The sequence below is a fragment of the Odontesthes bonariensis genome, chromosome 23 (assembly GCF_027942865.1).
Source record: "Odontesthes bonariensis isolate fOdoBon6 chromosome 23, fOdoBon6.hap1, whole genome shotgun sequence".
Classification (NCBI taxonomy): Eukaryota; Metazoa; Chordata; class Actinopteri; order Atheriniformes; family Atherinopsidae; genus Odontesthes; species Odontesthes bonariensis.
In genome coordinates, this window is record NC_134528.1 from 25,551,879 (window position 1) to 25,571,053 (window position 19,175).

General features: G+C 42.6%; 1 protein-coding gene across 2 annotated transcripts in view; it reads right to left on the reverse strand.

The window, feature by feature from the left end:
- mtr (5-methyltetrahydrofolate-homocysteine methyltransferase) overlaps positions 1 to 19,175 on the reverse strand; it is a 133,789-nt gene that overhangs the window by 79,075 nt on the left and 35,539 nt on the right. For both annotated transcript variants that reach the window (XM_075457566.1, XM_075457565.1), the window contains 6 exons: positions 18,644 to 18,784; positions 14,150 to 14,335; positions 13,888 to 14,067; positions 13,534 to 13,650; positions 8,487 to 8,627; positions 8,313 to 8,402 (listed from right to left, as the gene is read on the reverse strand). In XM_075457566.1, the coding sequence (XP_075313681.1) occupies positions 8,313 to 8,402; positions 8,487 to 8,627; positions 13,534 to 13,650; positions 13,888 to 14,067; positions 14,150 to 14,335; positions 18,644 to 18,784 (855 nt within the window). The remainder of the gene's footprint in view (positions 1 to 8,312; positions 8,403 to 8,486; positions 8,628 to 13,533; positions 13,651 to 13,887; positions 14,068 to 14,149; positions 14,336 to 18,643; positions 18,785 to 19,175) is intronic.

The window sequence follows — 19,175 nt, forward strand, 5'->3', positions numbered from 1 at the left end:
AAAAAACGGATGTCCGCCATGTTTTTTTGTGCAAGCCAGCAGCTTTTATTTTGGTGTTACGTCACGGGGTGTGAATAGCTCAGCTGTGTGGCCAAGGCTATTTGTACCAGGGGTGCAAATAGACACTCCGAAATAATTTTCCTCTGCCTCTTTTCACCAATTCTGAGTCAATAGTTATCACGAATATTTAGATTCAAACTAAACCATTTTACTATTTAACTAAATCATTTAACTATTTAACTGCAGCAGATCTAAAAAACAATTAATATGCTCTCTTAACAAAGAAGCAAAGAGGTTTAAATAAATTAGGCCATTAGGAGAATAACAGAAAGACAGCTGCAGCAAGACTGAGCCATAACAAGACAAGTCAAGGTTTGTTTTTATGGCGCATTTAAAAACAGTGAGCAGAGTGCAGCTTGGTGAAAGCCAAAACAAAAATCTGTGCAGACACACAGATTTAGCTTTGGCTGAAGATATCCCTATTATGCATTATATTATGCATTATTTAACCTAATATTTTATATGATATATAATATATGACCTATATATGAATGTTTTCAGGTTGTCCCACATGAGGCCTGGACGGGGAGAAAATACCCTGTCCACACCCTTTTTTACGACAGTATGAGGACTTGTGTGAATGTGTGAAATAACTGAATGAATTCAAAGTGTGGAACCGTTGGACTGGAGAGCGCGCGTGCAGGCTTCTCTTGACTCATCACGAGCTGTGATTCAGTGGACAGAGCAGCTCACAGACCGGCCCACAGAGCAGCTACGGCAAACAGAATATACTGAATCTCAGGTGAGGGCACACGCGCACGCATTCCAGACTACAGCTTTTTATGTTACCTTGACAGCAACCGGAAGCCTTGGCTGTCTGTCCCATTTTCCTCCGCGGTGGTTCGGTTACCAAGCGATGGCCATGGTGAGTGGGGGCTGGGGAGATCCCAAAGGGGGCACTAACGGCTTGGAAGACAAGGGCTACCTGAGGGGGGAGGAGGAGGACGCCAATAGGTGGCGTGATGGAAATTCGAACTGTGCTCAGTCATAACATGTGGTTGAAAGAAAAAGGATATGAATGGGATGAATGAAATGTTCTTTGAGAACAGTGTTAATCAGGTGTTTTGGTTCATCAGGAGACGTTCCATTGGAGATGACCACAAAGTTTTAATCTATTGCACTAAATTGATCAATCAATCAGACGTTATTTATATAGCACTTCTCACCCAAGAAAATGTAGAACAAAGAGCGTTCAAATAAAACAAAGCAGTGAAACCCAAGGCCACATACAGACACATGCACACTCACATATACAGCCACGCGCACACACACACACACACACACACACACACACACACACACACACACACACACACACACACACACACACACACACACTGGAAGGAAAGGAGCAGAGGGCCACAACGTGCACCTCAAAGAAAAAATAAAGGATGAATTAGGATAAATAAAGAAATAAAATGAACCTATGTTTTTAATACTGTATGAAAACATGTTATGGTATCATGTGATGTTAGAAACAGCTCTGATGTCACACCGTTGATACCACATGAGGTGTTTCTAATTCAATTAGAACCAGAAAAAACTTAATGCTGATCCTGAACTGTCTGTGGACGGCTCAGCATCACGAAACACAGCCACTGGTAAGAATTAAACAACATTATTACTAACTAACAAGTGAGAATAAAGCAGATTATGCTGAAATTTTATTTTTAATGCTCTGACCTGAATTAAGAGAGGACAGACAATAGTTATCCTAAACAAGTTAATCAGTTAGTCATTGAAAATAAATGTCTGCTTTCTTGATGCTGTGCTGCTCCCAAAATGAGATCTAACCACAAACATTTCTATCCTGCAGCAAAGAACAACACAGGAGGAGAAACTGCAGTGGAGCAGTTCGGCAATTAATTAACAATTAATCATGGTTTACTAAAACTTCTCAAATTTTCCAAAAAATTCTGTGTGTGTTTTTGTCTTCTTTTGCATTAAGACTTCCCTGACCTGGAAGAGGAAGACATGGAATCAAACTCAGAATATGACGACCACTGTTTGTATACTTAGGCCCCAATGAAAACATGAGGTTTGCTTGAGCAAACCCAGAAATGCGATATATGTTTGTCATCTGTTGTCACCTGTTGTCACCTGTTGTTCTAACCTGTGGTGTCTGGTGTTGAGTGTTGTTTGTGTGTTGTCATGATCCCAAAACTGTCTGACGATTTTTAAGTGGATAATACAGAAGTTCTCATGAATGCTGGACAGCAACTTGGTGAGAATTCTCGTATTGTCCTAAAAACAAGGGTTATACCAACTGGCCAGTTGTTTTGTTTTGGTTTATGTTTATTTTATGATTTCTTTGATTTAATTTAATTTTCTTTTGGTTTGGGGTCCATATGAAAAAAATAAATAAATAAATTATGAATTGGGCATTAGGATTGAACCTTTCAAAGAGACATGCCCTAAGTATAAAAATACAGTGCATATGACATTTTGCACTACTGCGCTGCGCGATTTGCTAATATTAGTCCACAGATTCAGAACCACTACAGGACGTACGGCCGGAGGACTCTTAAGCTTGAGTTCTGGGAGGCCTTGCCCATCATGCCAAGATGATGGTGGAAAACTACACAACAAAATTATCCCAAAAGAAAATTAGTTAGGGAGAGGGATGGTAAAGATCCCTCAGGGAAGCGACGTACTGGTGACCTCTCCTTCCAAGATTAGTTCCGGATCAGAATGCTGAACAGACGTTCAGCCAAGAGGAGAACCAAGCACCAAGCAGTGACAGGATTGGACCAGAAGAGACTACACGACTCGTCACGTGGACATCATAAAAAATTATATTTGTTCATCTGTTGTATTTCATGTAATCATTAAGCTGATTAATCATTTTGTGGGTATAAATCAACCAATCATTAGTATGACCATTGCCAGTGGGGTGACTCGGCTGTTTGGAGCGGGACCTTAGACTTTGAACGATAATGAATTGGTCGGTCGCCAAGTGGAAATGGGGCCATAGGAGAATTTTTCCCGGTTCAGCCATCGGGTTTTCGCTCCTATTCGCTGCAAACGGTGGACGAGCCTGCTGGTAATGTTAATCGCCTTAAGCAATGGTTGAGTGTCATTAGTTTAGAAATTATGTGATCATTTTTAATTAATCAGTGTTGTGTGTTGTGATGGTACTTATGGAGGAGCAAGGCCTTGCAAACCACATAGAGTTTTAGGCCATTATGAACAAAGAGTCCACACAGAGGATGGGTTCGGGGCCACATACACACAATACATATAGCAAAATATTATTTTCTACATATAATCTATTAAGAAATGTGCTCATTTGCAGAGTTATTATCAGTTGAGTGAGGAAGGTTTTAAACTTACTAGAAAAGAGTCTTTATTTCTAGAATCTTGATCAATACTCCTGATATAGAAGGTTTTTTGCTAACGCATTAGAATTGTTTTCTAAATGTGCTCATTTGCAGAGTTATAATCAGTGACTTATGAAGGTTTTAACCCTCTCGGAAAGAGTTTCTGTTCCGAGTAAAATGATGGAATAGTCCTGATATAGAAAGTTTAGCTAAAGCATTAGAATTATTTTTATTATTTCCACATGCCTGTGCAATGAAGACTTGCTTGCTGCTGTAATTGCAAAGAAGAACAGCTTACACATAAGCTTACATAATAACACATGAAGTCACTTCAAAATGGAGAAAGTAGAAATCTCCTATCCTAAAACAGATCTGGCACAATACAGAAGATTACATTCCTACCTCATTTATTTATTTGACTGAATTAGTTGAAATGATAAAATCACTTCAAAAGGGGGAATTGTAAAAATCAGCTTTGTTCTTAGACATTATAAATGAAATAAGTCTCAGTACTTTTCCATAATGACCTAAAGTGATCCAGGAATAGGAAGACAAAACAATTGGGAAAGCCTGGGAAAGCAAGGGCAGATTCACACACACACATTGTTTTGGGCTGATCCAGAGAATATGACGAAGCATGTTGAACCTACTCATGTCCAATCATACTTGGTCGGAGTGTGAGTCCAACCTATGAGGCTATAAATACAAATGATAACTGGAAGTCGAGGTTCAGTCTGATGGGCTTCCTGCGGGAGCTCTGTTCCACTGAGCCAAGCGCTGATATGCTTTGACGTGTGACTACAAATAAACACTTCATTTTCACTTGAATTACTCCAGTCCGTTCTTGAGCTTCCAATTAAAGAACCGAATCTAACAGAAATAAAAAAAAAACTACATCAACTTTTCTCACAGGAGGTCATAGTATCCCATTCAGCCATTTTCTGCTCCTTCTCCTGCAGTTCTGCTGGGTGTGAGCTCGTTAAGCCGCACCTGTTTACAAACATTCCTATCACTGTGAGAACATCTCTCTTCCTCTCCTCTGCTTGATACTACACTGCAGCCATTTTAACTAGAACTCACTTTACTTCTGCTAAATTTTCACTATTTTCAGCTTTTTTAGCATGGTCAGCCAACCCCATTCAGCTCATAAGCATTCTCACAGCTGTTTCGCCGGAACAGCTCTTTCTAGTGTTTTTAATTTTTCCTTTCTATAGCAGGTACTCCTGGTCTAGTTTCAAAGTATTAGTTAATGTCTCCGTCCTATACTCCTACCCCTCAACTGGTTGAGGCAGATGACACCCAAGCATATCGGTAGCTGAGCTGGAGATTACTTCCTGTTGAAAGAGAGTTCTCCTTCTTTCCTGTCGCCTTGTGCATGATAGGGATGGGGGAATCAAATCCCTTATACTTGATTTTGTCATCTAGGCACTGAATATCCAATATATTTGGATGCATTGTTTCAGATCAAAATTAAAGGATAAGACCGGTTTTTTGACATTGGGCCCTTGATTTCACATTATAACATGATGTTCTACTCACCCCTGCTTGTTGTTGAAGATTTGGAGCTGTTCCGAAGATATTCGCGAGGCGTCTGGCTGCTCTCTTGAGATATTCGGCCATGAAACGGTTTCCTATGGGCAAGCTTATACAGGCACAAACTATGCTGTTTATAATTTATTAATTACTCTACACTAGCACTGATAACGTGGAGGTGCGTCGCTTACTTAAAAAAATCCGGGTTATTGTAATTTTGATTTTTTTGTCGTAAAGTGGGTGTTACTGACGTCCTTGTCGTGCTACTACCACAGACAGCCCACAGACCTGCTGCCTATTTATTCATTCGGCTAAAATTCAAAATTAGTAACCCGGATTTTTTTAAGTAAGCGACGCACCTCCACGTTATCAGTGCTAGTGTAGAGTAATTAATAAATTATAAACAGCATTGTTTGTGCCTGTATAAGCTTGCCCATAGGAAACCGTTTCATGGCCGAATATCTCAAGAGAGCAGCCAGACGCCTCGCGAATATCTTCGGAACAGCTCCAAATGTTCAACAACAAGCAGGGGTGAGTAGAACATCATGGTATAATGTGAAATCAAGGGCCCAATGTCAAAAAACCGGTCTTATCCTTTAAAGGTTTGAAAAAAAGAGTAATACCTTCTACAAGTTTGGGCTCCACCAATCCACTCTTACAGATATTGTGTACAATTGGAAGAAATTAATCAATGAATTCAGTTTATTTATAACAAAATTCAAATGAGGGTGCTTAAAAATATAATAAACTTTATGTTTATTAAAAAATATATATTTGTAAATTGTGTATTTGGCTTAGAAGAAAACCTATACGGGGGGGGACATGCAAAGTGCACACAAAAAAGCCTGAGCGGTGTCAAACTATGAACTTTCAAACTATGAAGCGACAGTGCTGCCCATAACTGAGCAGATATTTGCACTAAAAATTCATGTTTGGGGTAGGACTGGTCTGATAGATATGGCTGGAAGGCAATGGGAGTGATGATCGGAAAGCGGAGGAGACCGGCAGGAGGAAAGGTGGGGGGATTGTGATGTACGTGAATGAGCAATGGTGTAAACCGGGGCATATCAGTGTCAAGGAGCGGCGCTGTAAATGGGATTTGGAGCTACAAGTTTTTAGCATTCAACCGTATTACCTGCTGTGGGAATTTTTGCATGTCATTGGGATAACTGTTTACATCCCACCGCTGGCCAATGTGGCAGCAGCAGATGAGACAATTCACACGGTTGTGTCCGAGCTGCAGACATCACACGCCCAAGCCTCTCTCCTCATCTCCAGTGACTTTAATCATGCCACCCTGTCCTCAACTCTACCAACTTTTACCCAGTATGTGGACTGCTGCACCAGGGAAAATAAAACTTTGGACTTGCATACAAAGCATCACCCCTCCCCCCATTGGGTCGTTCAGACCATAACCTGGTCTGTCTTGTGCCTTCATACATACCTCTAGTGTAGTATGTGAGAAGATGTTCTGAAGAGACATGCATGGCACTGAAGGACTATTTCCAAACTACAGACTGGAAGTTGCTATGCAGCCCACATGGAGAGGACATGGACAGCCTGACAACATGCATAATAGACTATATAAATTTCTGCATGGATAACACTGTACTTACCAGGAAAGTACGGTGTTATTCACAAAATAAGCCATGGTTGACCCCTGACCTGAAGACTCTACTGAAGGAGAAAAGAAGGGTCTTCAGATCGAGCAACAAAGGGGAGTTGAGGAGAGTCCAGAGGGAGCTGAGAAGAGAGATTCGGAGGGGAAATTACAGCTATGGGAGAAAGCTGGAGGAGCAGCTCCAGCAGAAGAATGCCAGAGATTTGTGGAGAGGATTGAACTCTATCGCTGGACGGAGCAACATGAGCTGGACTTCATCTACAACTCCCGCTGCTCAAACAGAGCTAGAAACATAGCTCAGGACAGTTTGCACCCAGACCATCACTTGTTCAACCTAGTGCCCTCTGGGAGGCGCTACAAGTGCATCAAGACCAGGAAAAAGCTTTTATCCCAGAGCCATTACTCTGCTGAACATAAACTTACACTAACTGCCATACAGATATATTTATGTATTTATCTGGTTATGCATTCGCACTTTACATACTCAGCTCAGGCAATAATCGTTGAACGCTGAAAGAATGGCACCAATTGTTGATTGTTTAATGTATCTTAAGTTAGTTAAGCTTTGACAATGACAATAAATTCTGAATATGAAAATTCTGAATATGAATCTCTGCCCCCCTTGTCCCAGCTCAGCTCTACTGCCCCCTTCCCTCACCCTGATCATTTGGAGTTTCCCCAACTCTACTCCCCTCGGGAGTGTCTCCATCACAGCCGACCAAGTGAGGAGCCAACTGATGAAGATGAAAGCCAGAAAAGCAACGGGTCCGGACAGCATCAGCTCCAGACTGTTGAAGGACTGTGCATCCCAGCTCTGTGAGGCGATCACATACATCTTCAATCTCAGCCTGGAGAGGGTCCCTATCCTGTAGAAGACCTCCTGTGTGGTTTCTGTTCCAAAGACAGCGCACCCCAAGGAGCTGAACCACTTCAGACCCGTTGCACTGACTTCACACATGATGAAGGCCATGGAGAGGATCATACTCGACCACCTTCACCCGCTAGTCAGAAGGGATCTGGACCCACTGCAGTTTGCCTACCAGCCGCATATCGGTGTGGATGACGCCATCATCTACCTGTTACAGCGAGCCCTTTCTCACATAGAGAGCGCCGAGAGCACAGTAAGAGTCATGTTTGGTTTTTTTTGTTTTTTTTTTACTTTTCCAGTGCCTTCAATACCGTCCAGCCTTCACTGCTCAGGGGGACACTAGAGAGAACGGGAGTGGACCATCACTTGTCTACATGGACCATGGGCTATGGTTGACACAGCACATGAAGCGCAGAGACTGTATGTCTGAAGTGGTAACCTGCAGAACAGGGACCCCACAGGGAGGAGAGGATGTTATCTAAGCTAACTTCCATCAGGAATAACACCTCCTACCCCCTGCATGTGACAGTGTGGGCTCTGAACAGCTCGTTCAGCAACAGACTTTTATTCCCACAGTGCAGGAAGGAACGCTACCCCAGAACATTCTTACCGGCAGCTATCAGACTCCATAACACCACAAGCGCACTCACTCATCACTGTTACTTATTGTTTCACCATACCATGTTCATATGTTGTACAATCTATTTTACATCTTGTTTATGCCATTTTACATCTCGTACATACCGTTTTGCATTTGTTTATTTATCTTGTTTATATTCCTTCATCACAGAGCTCTGTAACATGCAATTTTTTATTCTATTTATTGGCAATTGTTGATTTTCAAGGGTGTAAAAACAGATACTTAAAGCAAACATTTTCATTTGTTTGCCACTAACTCAGTGTAATTTACCTTGATGAGAGCGTATTCCAACCTCTCCTCTACACTTGCTTCTCTCCACTTGTCTGTCTGAACCACCTTCTTCTCTCCTTCCACATTGTTCTGTCAACAAGAGTCAATTTTCTGTTAACCAAACAAAAGCAACAACTGCTTAGTGTACCCCTCTGTCGCTGTGACTGTGTGTACCTGTGCATAGGCCAAAAGTTTCTCAGTAGCATCCGTGTCACTGTTCCAGATGAGATTTTCACACAGTAACAACAGCTCCTTATCAATGTCGTCATACACAGGCAGGTTCCCAGCATTAACAATCCCCATGTCCAGGCCGTCCTGACAAAACAAACAGGAATACACAGCCCCATTTCTAATACCATCTCAATGAGGGAAATGGTTTCATAGCTTTAGCCAATACTGTGTTAGCACGTACAGTACATTTAGTGTAGTTCAGTCGGTTTTGTCAAAAACATAACCCACTGCATTATGTTAGTTTAATTTGGCAGTGTTCTGTGAACTACCTACAATTCCACATGCAGACGTGGAATACTTAAGGTAGAGAGAATAGCAGTAAAGACCAAACCAGAGTACAGAAAGGAGCAGCATCAATGACAGATATAAAATCAATTAAATCAGACACAGTTTGAAAAGGAGAAGTCAAGTGGAAGTGGATTGGAAAATAGCTTGAAGAAGATGTGGCAACAGTTTTGTGAAAGGTACTCAAATGCAGCTCACAGGAGGAGGCAGGAGGGTGAGGAGAAAACAAAACGTTATTCTTTACTGGAAACAAAAGGGTGTTCCTGAGGCCGACAGTCCATCAAACAGAAAATTCTGAATACTCAAAAGAACAGGGTAATAACAGACGTTACATTTAGCAAAACAATGATGACAAACAAACTGGCAGAGAACTAATGGAAAATAGGAGCCTAAATACAGTGTGGTGCAAACTGACAGAAGAAGATAAATTAACTGAAGTGCACAGGGAATATCGATTTCACAATAACACAGGAAGGTAGACAGCTCAAAAGAGCTCAGAAACATAAAATAGAAGCAAGACTAATTAGAATATTATCTAAATACATACAGAAATCAGAACAAAAATACAGACCTACAAAACACACAGACCATGACAGTAGTATGCAGTAGTAGAGTATGTATGGACAAGACTGGACAGTTGATTTCATTGAGAGGAAACAGCTGATGTTGGCCCGTCTTGAGCTAATCAACAGATCAACTGATTTGTGGACAAGGCTCGACTATGTGGTCTGCCTGAACTAAAATTATGCTTAATTTGAGGGCACACAGTTTTAGATAATTTAGATAATGTGGATAAATAGTTTTCAGCTTGATAGTTACAATGCTAAATACTATATTTTCACAGTTACTTCTTATCTTAAAAGTATATGGCACTATGGACAGAGCTGAATTTTATATCATACTGAATACTCAGTTTGAGCTTGTTAAGATGCTCTGTGGCTGCACAGGAATATAACAACCCTTTGTGTTCCTAATGTTATCTCTCATGACAGCACAAACTCTGTCAATAAGCTATATCCACTTTTGTCGAGCCAGATGATAGTGCTATTCACTGGCTAATACCATTGTCTTTATGTAAGCCATGATGATTATACAAACTTTTTTCTGTATGTGTTTATGACAGAGAGCCAAATTCACTGTCCAACAAACTGGATGAATTATATTTATTATTATATTTTCTATTATAATTACAACTGCTGTTGGGAAAAAACAGGGACTTTTCTTCATCTGCTGTTTTGTGCTTCATGGAGACGTGGCTGTGTGGATTAATACCAGACTCTGCACTGCAGCACTGTTCTCCTGACTTGGAATCCTTCATCATAAACTGTAAGCCTTTTTATTCACCCCCTGAGTTTGCTTCATTCATTCTGGTCGGTGTTTACATCCCGCCGCATGCCGACGTGCAGGGCGCACAGCGCATTCTCGCCGACCAGATACTGTACGTGGAGCGGACCAACCCGGACTCTTTAGTTATTGTCCTTGTGACTTTAACATCTCCAGGAGTGTTTGGACTCTACTGACTGAGATGTGTTCAGGACTGCTACTGTGGTGCACCTAAAAATGCCACCACAGTATTTTTGGTTGTTTTATAATTTTGAAGTATTTTTTATATGTAATTTATTCTATTTTTTTACAAGACTGAGCAAACAGTATTTTGTTTACATTTCGCCATGTTCATTTGCGAACAAAGCATTTATGGTGCTGTCCTGGGGTTGCCATGGGAGCGGTGGTGGCGAAGCGGAACCTTTGTTTGGAGACCGTTGCTTCTGGGTTGGTTTTGGGGCTGACTTCCGGTTTGCCTCAGACGCAATCTGGACGCTAACGGCTGTGTTTCGTTTGTCATCACTGAATCCTTCTCTTATTACTCATCAGGTCAGTACACGGTGAAAATACACCAAAACTTCTCTAAGATGTTTAGCTCTTACTTTCTCTCAAGATACCGCTATGTTGCAGCTTCTTTTATCATTTTTGACGGTACATATATGTTTTATCAGCCATGGGGTTGGATTAGCAGGGAGCTAGCTCGCGCCGGGAAAGTCCCGCGAGAAGGGGCGGAAGAGGCGGTGTGACCTTGTTAATGAATGTTAATGTTAAAGAATCTGAATGTTACGTGGTTATATTATTCCTGTTAGAATAATATTTAGAGTAAGTTTCTTGGTTTATTTGGAAGTATTATTATTCTATTGAGTTAAAACCAGAATACATTGTTATGCTTGAACCGGGTGATGTGCAACTGAAAACAGTAAAGCAGAAACGGTTGATTTGTGCTGTGTAGCACACTGCCATGGTTATCTCCATCTAGGTGAAGACATAATGATGTGAGAAAGGTGATGTGTGATATAAATGGTCAATTATTAAGAAAAGTAAAAGCAAATGAGGTTTAATAAATAAAGGTAAAGTAAAGCATAAACATTGTACACGGTAAAAGGTTTGTGGTTAAATAAATGAGACGCAATCTGGACGCTAACGGCTGTGTTTCGTTTGTCATCACTGAATCCTTCTCTTATTACTCATCAGATTGTGCACATCACTGTTACAGCAATCCTGACGTTTGGGACCTGTAACACTACCAACAGTCTGGATGAGTACACAGAGGCTGTGACATCATACATCAGCTTCTGTGAGGACTGCTGTGTTCCATCACGCACCAGGATGAGATACAACAACGACAAACCATGGTTCACAGCCAAACTCAGAAGGTTAAGGTTGGATAAGGAATAGGCCTTCAGGAGTGGGGACAAAGACAGATTCAAAGAGGTGAAGTACAAGTTTAGCAAGGCAGTGAAGGAGGCTAAACGACTGTACTCTGAGAAGCTCCAACACCAGTTCTCAGCCAACGACTCTGCGTCTGTCTGGAAAGGGCACAGGCAGATCACCAACTTCAAGCCTAAAGCCCCCCACTCCATAAACGACCAACGCTTAGCCAACGACCTGAACGAGTTCTACTGTCGCTTTGACAGACAAAGGGACAGTCCTGTAACCATCCCCCACAACACCTCTCAACAGCTCCAGCTTCAGTGTATTACCTCCACCTCCCTCACCTTAGTAGGGGCCTGGGCACCTCTACCAATTCCCACCTTTAAAGCCCACCCCTCCACCCACCTCGACGACTCTTTCCATCCATGAGAGAGATGTCAAACTCTTTAGGAGACAGAACCCCCGGAAAGCTGCTGGACCAGATTCTGTCTCTCCATCCACCTTGAAGCACTGCACTGATCAGCTGTCTCCAGTGTTCACAGACATTTTCAACACCTCGCTGGAGACAGGTTATGCCTGCTTCAAGACCTCCACTATCATTCCTGTTCCCAAGAAGCCAAGGTCCACAGGACTTAATGACTTCAGACCCATCGCCCTGACCTCTGTGGTTATGAAGTCCTTTGAGCGCGTTGTGCTTTCACACCTGAAAGAGATCACCGACCCCCTCCTGGACCCCTTACAGTTTGCCTACAGAACCAACAGGTCTGTAGACGATGCTGTCAACTTGGCCCTCCAACACCTGGATTCACAGGTACCTACGTCAGGATCCTGTTTGTTCTGTGTTCTTTCTCCTCTGCTCTTCTCCCTGTACACCAACAGCTGCACCTCCAGTGACCAGTCCGTCAAGCTTCTGAAGTTTGCGGACGACACCACTCTCATCGGACTTATCTCTGATGGTGACGAGTCCGCCTACAGGTGGGAGGCTGACCATCTGGCGACCTGGTGCACGGAGAAGAACCTGGAGCTCAACGCTATAAAGACAGTGGAGATGGTTGTGGACTTCAGGAGGAACTCAGGCTCACCTACCCCCATCGCCCTCTGTGACTCCACAATTGACACTGTGGAGTCTTTCCGCTTCCTGGGAACTATCATCTCCCAGGACCTCAAGTGGGAGCTGAACACCATCCTACTGGGCTTTCTAAGAAAGCCCAGTAGGATGTACTTTCTGCAGCAGCTGAAAAAAATTCAACCTGCCAAGGACAATGATGGTGCACTTCTACTCCTCCATCATTGAGTCCATCCTCACCTCTTCCATCACCATCTGGTACGCTGTTGCCACTGCCAAGGACAAGGGCAGACTGCAGCGCGTTATCGGTATGCAGAGAAGGTGATTGGCTGCAATCTTACATCTCTCCAGGACCTGTACACCTCCAGGACAGGGAAGATTGTGGCTGATCCCTCGCACCCCAGTCACAAACTCTTTCAGACACTCCCCTCTGGCAGGAGGCTGCGGTCCATCAGGACTCACACCTCACGCCACAAGAACAGTTTCTTCCCATCCGCTACTAGCCTTATCAACAAGACCCAGAGCCCCCCATGACACTCTCTCTCCCTGTCCCCTTCCAGACCTACAAGCTACATTAATGTAGCATCTTCAGACTTTCTGCAAAGTCTCTATTTTATATATATATAAAAATAGAGATAGAGAGAGAGAGATTCTGTATATATATATATATATTGTCTGCACCAACTAAAATTCCTTGTAAGTGCAAACCTACTTGGCAATAAACTCAATTCTGATTCGGAATTGACCAAAACAATACTACCAACATTTGTTATTCTCTTAAAATGAGCTTCTGTTTCTCTCTTGTTTACTACATAACATCAACAGTCAGTAACAAATGGAAAAAGAGCATTAATAGGTTGTATGTTTCTAAAGTGAATTTCAGAGGCATGAACAGAAATGAAAGAAAAGGGTGAGGGAGAACCAGCGTGTGGCCAAATTTACCTTAATAGCATGATAGAGAAATACACCATGCATAGCTTCTCTGATGGCCTCAATACCTCTGAAGGAGAAGGACAGGTTGGACAGACCTCCACTCACCCTGGCTCTAGGTAAAGTCTCCTAAACACAGACACAACTTGGTCCATTAGTGATCTAAATTTCTATCGTAAATTAATATGTTAACTGTTTCTTGCTAGATAAGACCAACTTAAAATGAACACAGTTTGTGAAGGAGAGACCTATTGAAATTACTTTTATAGAAGTCTGCTTTGGATAAAATGCTCCCCTTCAGCCCAGTACATACAGCAAGTGCAGACCATTTGTTTTAACGGCTAGTGTGAGGAGCTGTTCTGTTACCTTGATAAGCTTAGTGGCCCTGATGAAGTTGACAGCATAGTTGTTGTGCTCTTCCAAGCCTGTACCAATGGTTAGGATGTTGGGGTCAAAGACAATGTCATTGGGATCAAATCCCACTTTGCCAACCAGCAGTTTGTAGGCTCGAGTGCATATCTCCACCTTGCGGTCTGTATCTGTGGCCTGGAGATGACAGCAAATTTGTAATGAAATATGTGTCAGTTTGTGGGTGACCGTATATGTATATGTATAACTGCCTTCTTACCTGTCCCTCCTCATCAAAGGCCATGACCACCACGGCAGCTCCATAGCGCTTTACAGTGGCAGCTCTTAGTAGAAACTCCTGCTCTCCCTCCTTTAGACTGATGCTGTTGACTATACACTTGCCTTGACAACATTTCAGGCCAGCTTCAATCACTAAGAAGTTAGAGGAGTCAATGCATAGAGGAACCTAGATGAGGAGAAAGGATGGCTTCTGAGCAGTCTGTTCTCGGACAAGATCGAAAGATTTTGATTGACATATCATATTTTCTCTGCAGAGATTAAAAGAGTTTGCCCTTTGACAGAGGGCACCAAGTTCCTCATTCTAAACTCAATCATTTTGAAAACTATTCTATTCCTGCCTCTATTGAACTTGAAAACAAACTGAGGAGAGGCTGAAAGGATTGTGCAATATTTCCATGCGTGCGTGCAGTATGTCTTACTTGTAATGGCAATGTGAGACTGTATGAATAGGACATACCTTTTTGCAATTTCTTATCGTGATCATCTTTTGCTGTTACTGTAAATTCATATAGCTATGTGTGCAGCATATAACTCTAGGACAAATTTCTCTAAAAAGGACAAAAAAAAGGTATACACTGTAAAAGAAAAAAAAAGTATATATTGTGCAAAAATAATGCATTACATTGTTGGTCAATTTGATACGGTCACTCCACCAGATGAGGGAACCTTTCATAGAAGTCCAGAAGACAGTACACAACTTTTCTTTCTTAGCAATATAAATTGGAGAAAGACTTTATGTCAGGAGTAGCTCTTTGAGTCTTAAACCGAGAGCACCTGCTGATTCAACATATTTTATCAACATCAAAAATTCAAAACATAGTCTGTCACAGTAGAAAGGTCTGAATACTTGTTTCTTTCGAAAAATAACTCAATAATTCACAGAGTCGAGGGAAGCAATAATTACTATAGGAAGCTTCTGAAGTATCCCATATCGCGGTGTCCCAGCGACCCCAGGGATTGCCGGCCCGTGGCGTTGATGTCACACATAAAGACTTTGGAGAGACTCATCCTGGAGCAGCTGTGACCCATGATCCAACTACTTCTGAATCCCCTTCAGTTTGCCTACCAACCCAGCCTAGGAGTGGATGACGCCGTCATCTACCTTCTCACCCATGTCCACGCCCATCTGGATAAGCCAGGGAGTACTGTGAGGGTCATGTTTTTTTTACTTCTCCAGTGCATTTGACACCATCAAGCCGGCTCTGTTGGGCGAGAAACTAACAGCGATGCAGGTGGATGCCCCACTGATTATCTAACTGGCAGACTGCAGTATGTGCACTAACAGTGCTGTATGTTGGACAAGGTGATCAGCGACACCGGGGCTCCACAGGGGACTGTTCTCTCTCCTTTCCTCTTCACCCTCTACACCACTGGCTTCAGCCACTACACAGACCTGCCACCTTCAGAAGTTTTCTGATTACTCCGCAGTAGTTGAACTCATCACTGGTGGTGATGAGAGGGAATACAGGACTGTGGTGGACAATTCTGTCACTTGGAGTGAGATAAATCACCTACAGCTCAATGTGGCAAAGACCAAAGAACTGGTAGTGGACTTGAGAGGGAACAAGGGGCCTGTAACCCCTGTTAATATTCTAGTGAGGACATGGTGGACACCTGGGGGTGTACTTGGACAATCATTTAAAAAATGTGATTACAGTCTACACAAAGGGCCAGAGTGGGGAAGCAGCCTGAGGGTCATGGACACCAACAAACTCTGGACAAGATGTTGGAGAGGAGACCGCAGTCCAATATTTGGAGAATGCCTGACTCTCCTTCTCATCCTCTCCATCATTTGCTGACCAGCTACAGGAGCTCGTTCAGTAATAGACTCAGACTGCCACAATGCACAACACAGCGACACAGGAAATCATGCCTGCCTGTTGCAATCAAACTGCACAACTCCAACCTCTGACTAATAACACCAACATAACCATCATACATAATCATGCATACTGTGTATACTTTTTTTGTACACTCGTGCATATACAAAGATAATCATAATGTTTATTTCTCTGCTATTGTTTTACAGTAGCATTTTTGTTTTAACATTCTTATTGGATATGCTCATTAAAAAAGGCCGACTCAGTTTTGAGCCACATGCAGGTGGGTGCTCCCCTCATCACTTGGGTCGATGACTATCTGACAGGCAGACCGCAGTTTGCGAGATCGCGGAACTGTGTGTCTGATCGCCTGATTAGTAACATCTGCGCCCCCCCCAGGGAACTGTGCTGTCCCCCGTCGTATCATCTGCAGAAATGGCTGATGACACGGCCATTGTGGGGTGTATTGAGGGCGGGAGGGAGGCTGAGTAGGGACTTGGTTGACCGCTTTGTGAAGTGGTGTAGGGAGAACCACCTGGAGCCGACAGTGGCGAAGACGAAGGAGATGGTGGTGGATTTCAGGAGGAACAAGCCACTGCCGTCTCCTGTCTGCATCGGTGGGATGGATGTGAAGATGGTATCAGCATACAGGTACCCGGGTGTCACACTAAACAATAAACTGGACTGGTCCACTAACACGGAGGCTTTACTTCCTGAGGAGACTCAAGGCTCTAGCATGGTTGCCGCGTCTGCTAGCGCGAGTGGTGTTGATGACGTCACGATTTCGTGCCCGCAATATATAGTGGCGCAAGTCGATGCACCAGTAGTTGCAATTTTCTCCGTCACAGAGGTGGCGCTGCTACGTGAAGGTTAACGCTACTCTACAGCGAAGAAAGTGGAGAAGAAAACAATGCCACTGTCAAGAGCAAGAATACTGTAATTAATGATACTGCTGCAGTATTCGGATCATTTTAATTTTTTAATTCAGTTAATAGAGGTGAAGGTTTGAAGCCCCCGGCATCAACAGAGTCTCTGCCCTCTTCTTTGCCTTCACGTATCTGTCCCGTAGCTTCTTCCACACATTCTTACAGAACTATCCCTCTTTCCACAAAGTTCTGCCAATCTCTGTGCACCAGTTTTGGGAGTTTACGTGCTCCCTGTGCTGTTTCACTGCAGTTTCGTACAGGTGCCTGTTCAAACGCACCTCCTGACTGAGCCTGGTCTCACATCGGTCCATCCGGTTCGTTGTTCTCGGCGCAGCCAAGTTACAAAAATCGACTGGTGCACGACAACGCGCTGCGCCGTCTTTTCAAGGGAAGCGCCATGCCTGAAACGTCATTTTGACGTCACGGTCCGCCACCGCCCGCCACCGCCGTGACAGACGCGTCAACTATAACTCCGGCTTCAGGTCCTTTAACGACTGCAACAAGATGCTGCAGATGTTTTATCAGTCTGTTGTGGCGAGCACCATCTTCTTTGCTGCGGTGTCCTGGGGTGCGGGCATCAAGGCAAAGGACGCCAACACACTGAACAAACTCATCAGGAAAGCAGAGTCTGTTGTTGGCTCAAAGCTTGTCACCTTAGAGGAGGAGGTGGACGGGATAGGATACTGGTAAAACTGCTGGCACCATGGACAATCCCTCTCCCCCCCACCCATAACTCATCTACCTCTGTCAGACCCACTATTACAGAACTGGACTAAATCTATCTGCCACCTTTAGCACTCTGGAAACATTTACTTGTGATCATATGTGATATGTGTCAATATAACCACATTGACATTATATATCATATTTATACAATATTCTAATTTTTTGCACATTCTAGTTACATATTCATAGTATATTATTTGTCCCATTCTGAGTTTTTATTTCTTATTTTTTCTACCTCGTTTTTTTTTTATTCTATTGTACTTTATTGTATACCAGACTGCTATGGCGACTAAATTTCCCTTCGGGGATGAATAAAATCATCTTATCTATCTATCTATCTATCTATCTATCTATCTATCTATCTATAACTACAGCAGTTAACTCTTTGGTCTTTCTCAGTCACATAAAACCCAGGCACACATACACTAATCCTAACTCGCTCCAGTTTGTGTTGTAGTATTGACAATAATGGATACTAAGAGTCAGACACTAATTTTCAGTATCGTCTTAATACTTAAATATCATTTCTTATTAAAACCCAAGCAGATGCTCAACAGAAACTTGAAAGTTGATGACAAAGAGCAAAATTATAACAAAATATTAAATATTCTCTCATGTGCCACTTGTGCAGAACATGGAGACAATTAAATTATTCATCGAAAAAAGGTACCAATCAACTCTATCAAACAGTGGAAAAACAGCAAGGAAATAGGACATTTTTGTTACTTTCCCCTTCCAATTCTATAGACAAATGGAGATGATGACATCTATGCACAATAACTGAGATCAGCTGAAATAATTGTGATCATATAAAGGCTGTGCCAGGCATTGATAAACGATCAGTCTTAGATAATTCTTTCTTTCCAAAATACAAGTAAAATCCAATATGCTGGGCTAAATTTAAAACTATCAGATTAATTATTTCATATTAAAACTGCAATGTTGTATTAATATCATTGGGGAATTTCAATTGTCTATTTCCTTTGTATTTGAATATCCCACCCGTGCAATATCTGGTTCAGAGGTAATGAAGTTACAAAATCGGGCCATGGCAGTTGGTCCATCCAGCATGCCTTCATCCATGTTTATGTCCAAGACCTGGGCTCCCATCTCCACCTGAACCTTTGCAATGCTCAGAGCCTCCTGGATAACAAACACAAAGGGACATATCAATCAAAGTAAAATATACAGACTTAAACTCTGCCCTGTACTCCTCTGAATTTGAAAGCTATTTCTTTTTCAATAATTTCAATATTCACACAAAATATGAATAATACAAGGACTGGTAAGAGGCAGTACTCCCTATGGAGACAGCGGCTGGAGGCCAAGATCAAGGCAACACAGCGGGAGGTTAGCTAGTTATAAAAGCTTCAGAAAAGTGCAATGAAGAGAGAACTCCTTAAGAAATACCACAAACTCTCAATACCTGAGGCACTGCAGACTGCTAAACAACGACTCACAGGTCTGGCTACAAGGGAGAAACTGAAGCCAGGAGAATAAATAGGGTGTTATCTGCTGAAGAGAGCTGACCACA